Source organism: Pieris brassicae, chromosome Z, assembly GCF_905147105.1.
Source record: "Pieris brassicae chromosome Z, ilPieBrab1.1, whole genome shotgun sequence".
In the NCBI taxonomy this organism is placed as follows: domain Eukaryota; kingdom Metazoa; phylum Arthropoda; class Insecta; order Lepidoptera; family Pieridae; genus Pieris; species Pieris brassicae.
The window spans coordinates 2,394,959-2,407,038 of NC_059680.1; the positions used below are offsets into that span (position 1 = coordinate 2,394,959).

The window sequence follows — 12,080 nt, forward strand, 5'->3', positions numbered from 1 at the left end:
TAAAATAAAAGTTATTGATGCACTATCCCATTGCAAAGAAGAAAGAAGAAACAGAACAATAGCAGATGGACAAAAAGGGCCACCAGGGAATAGAGGTCACCTGCACGGTGGGCTGACGAGCTTAAAGTTGGTGGGAGAAAAATGCTCAAGATATGATGAAGCTAGTTGGAGGAGGCCTATACTCTATAAGAGGTCTTTGGAAAAAAATATAATGATTACTGTATACAATTTGTAAGTGTTTCCTTCGTAAAGATGGATGAAATGTTGGTTCCAAAGAATAAATGAGGCATAATTATTATTTTAATACAAAATAGCCTTTATTTCAGATACATTTACACTTAGACACATTTATATTCTTAAGCTTTTTAGGTATCTGTGTGCTCTGTTTTGGCATACGCCAAACCCCGCCATTCCTGCAGTATCCCACTCCATGCCATTAACTGTTTCCTTGTTCTATCCACCTTTTAAATTGTCTTCGCCGTTTTCTTGTATTGTACCTACATACAAAACCCAATAGAAACATTTAACAACACAATAGAAACTGGAGCGCACACAATTGGACATGACATGACTATGAATCTCACACAGAAATATCGAGAATACACCGCGATTATTGTAAATACTTTCAGGGCAGAGTCTTGCTTCTTTATCCACGAAAAGACCGTGTCAAAAAATGTGAGGGGTCATCGCTGGAATCACTCATGCGCCGCTCATCTCAAATACGACCTCGGGTTGAAGGTGACGATTTCTTTGTCACACAACCTTCAATTACTTGTTCCTTTCATATTGTTCTCTTATTTATTAAGTTACACTTCGTTAAATACATAAAAATAACACGTTACATAATTTATTAGGCAACGGCTCTTACTTAGAAAATTTATTAGTTTCGCCCGGTTTACCGATAAAGCAAAATTACTCGTCATGCGTAAATTCCTCATAATCGTGTTAATTCACTATCATGTAATAACAACATTTTTTAATTTCTCTTCGGATCAGCCAATTAGAAAGGCAAAGGATTGACGCCTTTGAGAAGCGAAGCTGGAGGCGAATGCCAAGAATACCGTGGACTGCGAGGCACGCCAACAAATCCATCCTAACCCAACTCCAACCCCCCCCGCCTGTCTACCATATGCCGACGGAGTATACACTGTTGTAGGCACTGGACCGAAACCTATGGAATCAGTCCAGAGCCCTTACTGACCACGGCACTCAAGACATGAGTTACCGACTGAAGAGAGTGATAATAAGCCTTTATTTATTTACATATAATATACAAATATATTTATATATATATATAATGTTATTAAGAGGAGGCCCCTGTCCGGGAGAAGGCCTCCTCCAATTTTTCCCACCCTTAAATTTATACCATAAACCAACTTGGGCCAGCTATCTCGTCAATTACTCTTTTGCCTGCCTGACTGCCTGACTGCCCATTTAATTTTTCTTTTTGGGCCAGTCCAGGCCATTGGTTGGTTATTTACCATCATCCATCTCTGTAACGGGCTACGTGCTGCCCATCTCCATTTCAATTGCAGGGCATGCTCAGCATATATTATGTTTTGGTTTCCTGCTTTCACTTTTCCGTTCGTCACTAAGTTTAATTACAATAGTTTTCTTTCTATCGCATGCTGGCATTAACGGACGGAACAGTCGTTCCGTTCAAAATATTATAAAACGGTTAAGTGTTTTTTTTTTCAATTATCAGAAAACCCTTTTGCTCCTTCTTCCTCTCCTCCTCCTGCTCCTCTCCTTATCCTCCTTTTGCATCAATATTTTTAAGCGTACGCCAAGTGTACTCTTTGCTTTCTTCATCAGCGTGGCCAAATCGTTGGAGTTACGTCCCGAAAGTATATCCAATCACAGGCACTCTCATCATTATAAAGTAATTAATAAAAATAATAATATTAAAGCCACTTTAAATTCTTTTCCTTCAACAAAAGAGCGTCCCAATTCTTAAAAGGCAGACGCACTTGCTTGCCATTTTCATGGGCGGCGGTATCACTGATTTTAGATCTGGGCCTAAAATTTCGGCATCCTTAATAGAAGATGCCTAAAGGCAAGTAGGTAATCTTCTGCGCTTTTTGGGTCTAATACCTCATTCCTCACGACTTCACGGTTACAACTGTAACCAGCACAAACCACACATAAAATTTATAATTACCTTAACCAAATACGCAACATGCCCCTTCACCAATGCGTCTGGTGCGTGTATCCAGTTCCTGCCATTAGGGGCGCCGTTCGCCTTGCCTTTGCCCTGCCAGAAGAGCAGGGTAGACATTCTGAAACAAATACACAAAATTGCTTGAGATTACATAAAACACACCCTCCGGTTTTTGATCTCTTGATGGGCTCTCAAATGCTAGCTGTGTGGACACAGGTCCATTTCACGGCCCCCAGACAAGCGCAAGAGCTGCAGGGCACCATTTCGGACTATTATTAATGATTATAGTACCAAAATAAATAAATCAGTGGAACAACAACCTATTTAGGTCTGGGCCTCAGATTCCGCTGTATCTATTTAATGATCATTTCAATCTAATCTATCTGATCAGCCTCCTGTGTCACGCCGTCGTGTTGGGTCTAAGGCCGAGTCGTGTGTTCAGGCGAATGTTAAATGCATACATAGAAGGCTTATTGGTGCACAGCAGAGCATCAAAGCTACGACCTCAGGTATGAGAGTCGCACGCTGAAGCTATTAAGTTTAAAATTATTTCAGTACATATAAACCTTTCCACTTTTTATACGCTTAGATAAATTATTTTCCGTTTAAATTACGCAGATAACAATTATAGTTCCACGTGTTGCATTCATGTGTTTCTGTTAATGTTAATTCGTGTTAATGAATAAATTAATAATGTAATATAAAGTATGGGTTGTGACGTTGTAGCTTATCTCTCGATGTACTGAACAGATTTGATATTTAAAGGCCAAAGGCGTCGTGGCAAGGTAAAATTAGATTTGGATAAAAAACCGCCATCACCAAGGGAAGGCGTGAACCTTTACTACGTACTTAGATCACTCCAGTTGCCCAGCCCAGCTTGAGCTGAGCTGTCAAGGCCCTTAAAGCAGATGTGCTGCTATTGCATTTAACCCCCCCCCCCCCCCCCCCCAGCAAAAGCCAGCTCAAAACGAAATAAAATTAAACGCATTCATTGTATGTAGGAATCCTCGAAAATGCATTTCGTTTTAAAGCATAGACAATGGGTAGGTAATATGTATAAAACAGTAAATAATTACTGCTGACGTAATCATTACATAGGAAAACCAAAGATATCCCCCCATAGTGCTTACGTAATATTTGAACGGCCCCTTAACAATAGATATATGATTTATTGAATTACATTTGTTTTGTTAAACTCCACAACTACATGGAGATTGACATAACAGACTCCATAGTTCGCGCTTAGGCAAGGTCATACGAGAGTCAGACAGTTAACTCTCGAGAAGCTTCTGTAAATTATAACTACGCAAGTATATATATATAATAAATCCACTCAGATCAACACCACACCAACGTACACACAAAACGTATTTGTAACCCGCAGCCCGGACATATAGCGACTTATTTAAGCTGTCCCAGAATATGCTTAAAAGTATAAAGAATATCCATAGCGCTAAACCTGCTTTGCATCGTGAGCACATCCTCAAACAACATAGCCGATATAGGTATTACATATGTAGTTAAATGTATTTAATATTTTTCACACACCCACCACCTTCAATTAATTATAATGGGTCAAATTCAGGGTAAAAGGTATGCTGCTAGGTAAAATCACGGCTTCGCAACGTCCCTGTGGACTGGTATTGCGACTCCAGAAGAGTTCAAGCTTCAAGAGGCTAACGGCCATGGAGATGTAGGTATGGTAATGGAGAGGCACTAAAAAAAGAATAATTTTCATTGATTTTTTTTCGTGAATTAACCTTTTTGTATCTATTCCCCTTTAACTATATCTAAAGTATGTGTTTTAGTTATATATAATATATGTCAGCTAAACTAAGATAAATAAATAATACGCATTACGATTGACAAACACAGTATTTTTTTTAAAAATGGAACATTTTCAAAACGCACCTGCATAGAGCCAACATGAAAAAATCTAACAATTTATCCTAAAGCTAACACGCAATACGCGGCTTAATAACAACAGACACACGTGCCAAATTTCAATACAAACACCTCAATCTTCCATCGTTACATAATTTATTAGTAAAATACCTTAACTCAAAGCAATAAGGTTCATACTACCAAGTTCCCTTTCTTAGCGAACAACGCTCATACTAAACGCGACCTTAATAGTTTGACATAGGTTATATAATACCGTATGTCGGTTACGACGTTTATCAATTAGGTGACACACGATTCCGTACTAAGCACGGCCTGGCACGGTCTGATGCAAGTTAGTTCATTCAACCAGTTGTAGTGTTGTTGATATTTCGATATCGAATATAAAACTATTATTTTTAATTCATCTGCAATTTCACACAATTATATACTAGCTATGACTTTTAAATGATAAAAATATATTCTTTTGTTAGATATATGTACATATTAATAGTTTCCGCGGCATATAAGGAGTTTTACTGGGCTTAAACCCCTATTTTTTTGAAACTATTAACGTAGGTTTCTAATGGTAAAATATTTTTTCAATCAGTCCAGTTTTGGAGCCTTTATAATTAAATCTTTCCTCATTACAATATTAGTGTACGAAAATATTAAAAGAGCAGTGTTGGCCTAGTAGCACAGCGTGCGAATATCATCCCTGAGGTCGTAGGTACGATATCCAATCACCAATGGAATTTATTTCTATGTGCGCATTTAAAATTCGCTCGTACGAAGACAGATGAGGAAACCGGCTTGCCTGAAACCCAAGTAAACGGCATGTCAAGCACAGAAGGCTGATTACCACTACTTGCTTATTAGATTGACAAATTTCTACAATTTACAAATTATCTTGAAACAAATACAGAAATCTGAGGCCTAGACCTAAAAAGGTTGTGGCGCCACTGATTTATTTAAATATATCACATGCATGTATAAATAAAACGTTCACTGCACATATCTGTATTTAAATATTAAATAAAATCTGTGGTCTCAAGTTAATTTTAAGTTATAGTTAAGTTTTGTACTTCAGTTATATCTCTCGCAGTAAAACGTTTTTGCTAACATATACATAATTTTGACTCCGGAAAACTAAATTCGTCATATTATGTCTTTGCATCAAATGATTGGGATTTATTTAAAAAAAATATTTCAGATCCCGGACGTATGCCCTGCCGAGTGGAGCTCACGAGCTCCCTCAGTCTTAACTCATATGATAATTGACCGTTTCCTTCTGCATCACGACTGGATATATTTATGACAGGTTTGGTTATTGCCTACAAGACGCGTAGTCGTGCTTTGTCACATGTTCCACACATCAACACTAACTCAAGTTTTAGACATAAAACGACCAATATGTAAGCCTTGACTTGTTTAACGCAATGTATTTATAATATATTTAATAGCTTCTATCAATAGAATATTCTTAAAATGAGTATTAAGAATATCTATAACGCTAAATCATCTGCATCATGAGTACACCTTCGCGTATATAATCTCACTTTTCTACACTCTCACACCATCATAAACACAGCTAAATTAGGTATTACACAGTTAAATATGTTGAAATTTTTAATTGATTTTTGAACCTTTTTGTAAATATTATGGCATCTTTGGCTATTTTTACTGTAATTAATTCTTAACGTGTCGCAATAAATTATAGATTCTTACAGTTCAATAACTAATATATTACTATTTGAGTCTTGGTTTGCATCAGTTTCTCGATGTATATAGAAAAGCATATCTGCTTCAGTGAACGACAGTATTTTCAAACCAATTCGACTTAGGGTACCAATTCTTATAAGGCACTTGCAAGCCCTATCATAATGTTAGTGGCCATGGACTACGGTATCACTTAAAATCATCAACCTCCTTCCCATTTGCCTAATATTCTAAGGCAGCCTTGGCATTATCATATAATGTTTTAGTAAACATTGGTGCACAGTCGTGATTCGATCGCACCAATAGTTGAGGACTCAACCCAATACTTAAGTAATATTATAATTGTCATTTCACGTTAAACCATATAGACGTGTTTATATAGAAATTAGATAACATTTATCGATAGTCTATGGCACGACACTATTCACTTATTTCGTCATAGATCCAGGAAAACTGGAGATAAGCAGTTTAAAAATATCTTAACTTCCTTCGTATATTGATTTATATTAATATCTGAACAAGTACCTTACTGAACTCAACCTGGTAACAAGGGAATAGGCTGTAGACCAGTGATGGAGTTATTTATGTATTTTATATATAGCATACATGCCAAACGAATGTTTACAAACACTCGACTCTAGATAATTTGATATTTTTCCGATCCCTTGGAAAATACTGTATAAATTGAATAAATTTAATGGGACCAAAGTCAAAGTCATAAATAATTTATTCATATAGGTAACATAATGTACATTTATGAACATCAAAAACAGAAATGTATATAAAATGCTTTTAACTTTACATTTACTGCCAGTTCTCAAATCAAGGGCGTTTGGTCCCCTCGCTAACTTGAAGTTGAAGGAATAGTATCTTGCTCAACTTGCTCAAGTTGAAGTTCAGGCTTCCTTACTCTCTATAATTTGAAGTGTTTATCAGACCTTTTAATTGTTTTATTAAAACTCCTTGGGCAATGATAGACAGAAGTCGAAATAAAAGTGTGTGAATAATTGTTAATTTACATAATAATAAAGAAAAAATAAATTACGAAAATTCTAACTCTTAGTAATTGTGGTAAGTGTTTATCACAGTCAATTGTTTTTTTTTTTTTTTTTAATTGAACAATGACAGAGTGTAGTCGAAATAAAAATATGTGATTATAATATAGCAAAATATATTTGTTCCCTTTGGAGTGTTGGCAATGCCAGCATTTAAAGTCTACCACAGGGTATCAGACCTGCGACCATCTGTTTCAATTTGTTTTTAATTTCTATTTATCATTATTATTGCTATGTTGGAACAAAGATAAAATTAATCACGATTTATCAAACTCTTATTAACTTCCGACAAAATTAGGTAATTTTAAATTATCTGCCTTCTTGGTCCGTGAGTTTCAAATTATCGAGAGACTAGAGTTACATAATACGTTAAACTACCAAAAAAAATTAATACTATATTGCACCAGTTCTGGTGTAGAAGGAATTGGTGACGGAGCTGTACTTCGTCGTGTGCATCCGAACAACTCCACCGAAACTTAAGTGAATGATACGGCCAAGTAGTACGAGCTGGTACTGGAGAGATCCCGCCCAGAGGTCAGACTACTGGCGGAGGACAGTTCGTGAGCTCCAAGTCAAGTTGTCAAGCACATCAAGCACGAGATTGCTAAGGAGTGGCCCGCATTGGTCTGTACACTGGCGATGACCTTTTTTAAGGGGTTTTAAATATATATAGTTCGCTATCCTAAATACATAAGAGCGAGTCTCATGTGCCCTAAATATATAGAGGATGTTTCAAAAGATAATTGGAGCAGTTAGAAACTGTTAGAGAATGGTTAAATAAATGATTTTTTGGATTTATATATAATAAATATTTATAAATGATAGTTGTATCACCATCCGATATATCTTCTAGTAACTAAAACATTCATAAATAAAATTTAACAACCCACCAAAACGCAAACAAAGTTTGCGTCGCAACAGTTCTTGCTTGTAAACACATAATATAATACATGTTTATGTGTTAATTATCATTCTGCGTACAGTATATATTTTAATCTAACTCCAAAACAGTATTAGTATATCTAAGATAAATTATATATAAAATATTCGCAAATATTCGCAAATATGTCGCTAGTATCGAATACACCAATTCGATAGTTTATATATTATAATTCTAAAGGTTTTTGTTGAGAAAAAGTGTTTTATTTGGGTAAAGCGTGTATGAGTTTAGTAAAGTGTTCCATATATTGGTATTTCCTAAAAAGATAGGCTAAGTAAATCATATTAAGGCGAAATAGAGTTCGCGGGGGGAAGCCATATGTTATACGGATCCTATCACGGTCATAGTACGACATGGTCCTAGTACGACAGTCTTATTACGATCATAGTACGACACGGTTCTTTAACATCCACGATTCACGACGCAGCCAAATCGATTTTTTAAATTTGAGCTAAGACTAAGCTAGATAATAATAAAGCTTCTTAAAGCATATACAATACAGATAACTCTCAATAACATTTTATTTTTCTCATCTCATATATTTCGTAAACAAAGTACAGATTTATGTAGCCCCCATGTTTTAAAACCGGACATCTATTAATCTAAGTGGATAATATCAGTGAACTTTGACCATCTATTGGCCCAAATTGGCTCAAATTTGTCTGATTCAAGGGCCGATTACAAAACGGCGACCCTTGGGATATGTGACAAACAATTATTTTTAATGATCACGTGTCTATTTATATTCCATATGACTTAATATACGGAAGGACAAGGTAGTGTCGCAACGACCTTATTAGGTCTGGGCCTCAGATTTTTGTATCTGTTTAATGCTCTTATAGGCAACCAGGTGATCAGCCTTCTGTGCCTGACACACGCCGTCGCCTTAGGTCTAAGACCAGCCGGTTTCCTCACGATATTTTTCGAGCGAGTGTTAAATGCGCACATAGAAAGTCCAATAGCGCACAGCCGGGGTTTGAACCTATGAACTCAGGGATGAGAGTCGCACGCTGAGATCACTAGGCTGCAAGAAGGAAACATATCAAAAATACAGTAGAACCTCTTTAAGTCAAACCTCCAAAACTGGAGAATATTTTCTTCTCTAAAAGCCCCAAAACCATTCCTGGTAACTCCGAAGTCCGTACTTCTCAGGTTTTGTCTTCTGGATACCATTCTAATTCGTCTTCTCTTTCGTATAAGGTCACTATAATATAAGGTATTATAAGGTCCTATCAAATACCATTTTATTTCTTGACTTTATTTTTATTTACTGCTCATAATCGACCATAGATATTATACCAAGTTATGCATAGAGGAATTGTTTTGTCGCCTTGAGTCAATCTCCCACATAAACAATATAATTCACATGCGTTTTTAACTGTGCATTATGATATTAATCTCAATTGTTTATAATTATTTTTACAGTGAAGTGCTATTTTCGTCCGTATATAATCTTACTTCAAACCTTCTATACAGTAGGTCATTTGAGAGTCAAAAATGAAGGTTTTAGAACGTGAATAAACACGGCTGTGGGTGCATGAATGTTGAACCAATATTAAAATTACGCCATTTCAAAGTATTTAATCACCTTCCCAGAGGAATCCATGCCGTGTAATGCTTTCAGAGGGAATTTGATGAGATTTATAAAAGGCATGGTGTCATTATAGGGAGAGCATTACGACCAAAACCTTTGACAGCATTGATAAATAGCTTAACTGTTCTTATTATTATGACACTTGCATGCCTGCATGTTTATAAGGCTGACTGTGTGATTTTATAATTAATTAATCAATCTGAATGTTCCACTTTCGTTGCAAATAAACGATTTATTATTATTAACATATACATATTGTAAACGAAAGTCACGTGACATCAAAACGCCTTCAAAATTCATCTTGTAAACGTCTCCACCGCATCCTCCGGGAGTCGATTCCACACTTCGCAAATAAAGAATGTCTCAAAACAGATCGTGGAAGACTTCTAGCCATGGAGCCGATGCGAATAAAATCTGGACTTAATACGGCTCGTACGATGATGAAACGAAGCAGGATGCATAGACCCAAACTCTCATCGTAGTAGTCAACGAATAACTATCGCTACTCAGCGAGGAAATGCCAGCGTTAATGGTAGGACAGGGACCAAACTTATTAAACATATTTTAATATTCTGTTTATCAAATTTTAGTTTTACTTATTACATTAAATACAATCTTTTCCTAAAGCCTTACACCAACTTTCTAGCACGGATCAATGATTCAAAGAAAGCGATATAATATAACAGTAATTTTACGATTAAAAAACTTTCTCGACGTTTCTATATCAGAACACTGATAATAACTACGGGTCGTTAATGCAACCACGAGCTAATTTCATTGATATTTTGTTAAACTACCTTAAAAGCCATTGGCGCTACAATCCTTAGGTCTGGGTCCTATGTATCCGTTTAACGAGAGTAGGTGATTAGCCTTTGCGTGATTAAAGTCTAAAGCCGGAGTTACGATGTGTTCGCTACAACTTTTTACGTCTGAGCCTCAGATAGCTCTTTCGTGATTTTAATAGGCAACTAGGTGATCAGCCTTCTGTGCCTGACACGCCGTCGAGACACTAAAAACTAAATTGAGTACAAACAACCAATCTTCTAGTCTCTAGTTGACTAACAAACTGAGTTTTTATATAACAAGGGACAAACGGGTTGGAGGCTCACCTGATGTAAAGTAATACCAGCCATAAACAATGCTAGAAGAATCCTTAGTCATATTGGTTCGGAAATACCTACCGCCCATAGACAAATGCGAGAGGGTTTACGAGTGCGGCAACTTTAAAGCATCGGTACATTCTTTGAAGGAAACTAAGTCGAATTGGTTCAGAAATACCTCAATGGCCAGCCTCTGAATAGTGGAGGAGACCAGAAACCGCCTTTGTGGAACTGATGTTTATGTAACCAATAATTTGTAATTAATAATAACATTATTAACTATTAAAATTTCAATTTACTCAATTTCCTGGAAACCCAATATGTATTCATCTCATATCAACAAAGTTTCATATGTTATAGACGAAATAGTACAATAAACAAGAACATGTTTTCCTTAACGGAAAATTTTGAGTTGGAAAAATACTAAGTACAATACGTGGCTAATTACATTAACCTACGAGACGTTTTTTATCCTACAAATTTTAAAAAATTCCTCTCATCAAATAGTTAATCAACTTATGTTCTAACGAGGTAAGGATTTGATTTAAATAGCATCCAAAACTGGACGGGTTTTACAAAATTTGTACACCATTAGAACTCTACGTTATCCCTGAAAGTCTATAAAATATTTTCAATCAAGTATGTATAGCATGTATGTATATAGTATGAAATTAAGATGGAACCCAAGGTGTGAAGGCTAATAAACATTTCTATATGCTGCGAAAACTATTGACAATAAAGCAGTGTACTATAGTTTTATAAATGACATCAATATCTACAAAGACCAGGACCTGATGGACATATGCTATAGAATATTATCAAAAATATGAGCAGGAAAGCCATGTAACCCAAGGTGTGGAGACCAATAAAGATTCCTTTATGCTGCGGCAACAATTGACAATAAGTGTTCCACAGTTTTATAGAAGACGTCAATATCTACAAAGACCAGGACCTGATGTACATAGGCTATAAAATATTATTATAAAGTTATGAGTAGGAGAACCATGTAACTTGCAGTAAATCTGTTTACGTAATACTTGAACGGCCCCAAGCCCACATTTTTTATTTTTATAGAACAGAGCAAACGGGCAGGCACCTGAAGTGATCTATGGATGACCTGTTGTTAAGTGATACCGCTGCCCGTGGACACTCTGAACGCCAGAGGGGTCGCGAGTGCGTGGCCGGCCTTTTAAGAATTGGTGGTATTGGTGGTGGTGCGCGGCAAAAATTCCCTTGAAAAAGGATCAGTCATGGCACGGCGGACGTCGAGGTGATATGGGTGGAATTTCGTATTCTGCCTCGACGCCCAATGATGTAACTCAGCTGCAGGTATTAATCCGAAGAACTCCTCTGAGCACTCTCCATGGTAAATGCGGTAGAAGATGCAGAGACCCCAGCATAGCATAAGCATAGCAATGAATTTTGCTAAGTTGCAACATATAATTGATATGCAGAAGAAACAGGGTCGGGGACAGAACACAGCCTTGTGGGACTAGAGCGTTCACGGCTTTAAGATGAGAACATACTCCGGCGATGACCACCTTGATGCTCCGATAGGCCAGAAAGCTGGAGATCCAGTCGTATATTTCTCGGGAAGCCTGGAAGGCTGGATGCTTCGACAGCAGTGCTC

The 12,080-nt window shown here is 36.7% G+C and overlaps 1 protein-coding gene across 2 annotated transcripts in view; it reads right to left on the minus strand.

Annotated features, from left to right (window-relative positions):
• LOC123718476 (PTB domain-containing adapter protein ced-6) overlaps positions 1 to 12,080 on the minus strand; it is a 32,640-nt gene that overhangs the window by 10,017 nt on the left and 10,543 nt on the right. For both annotated transcript variants that reach the window (XM_045675008.1, XM_045675007.1), the window contains one exon: positions 2,162 to 2,279. In XM_045675008.1, the coding sequence (XP_045530964.1) occupies positions 2,162 to 2,278 (117 nt within the window). In that variant the 5' untranslated portion in view covers position 2,279. The remainder of the gene's footprint in view (positions 1 to 2,161; positions 2,280 to 12,080) is intronic.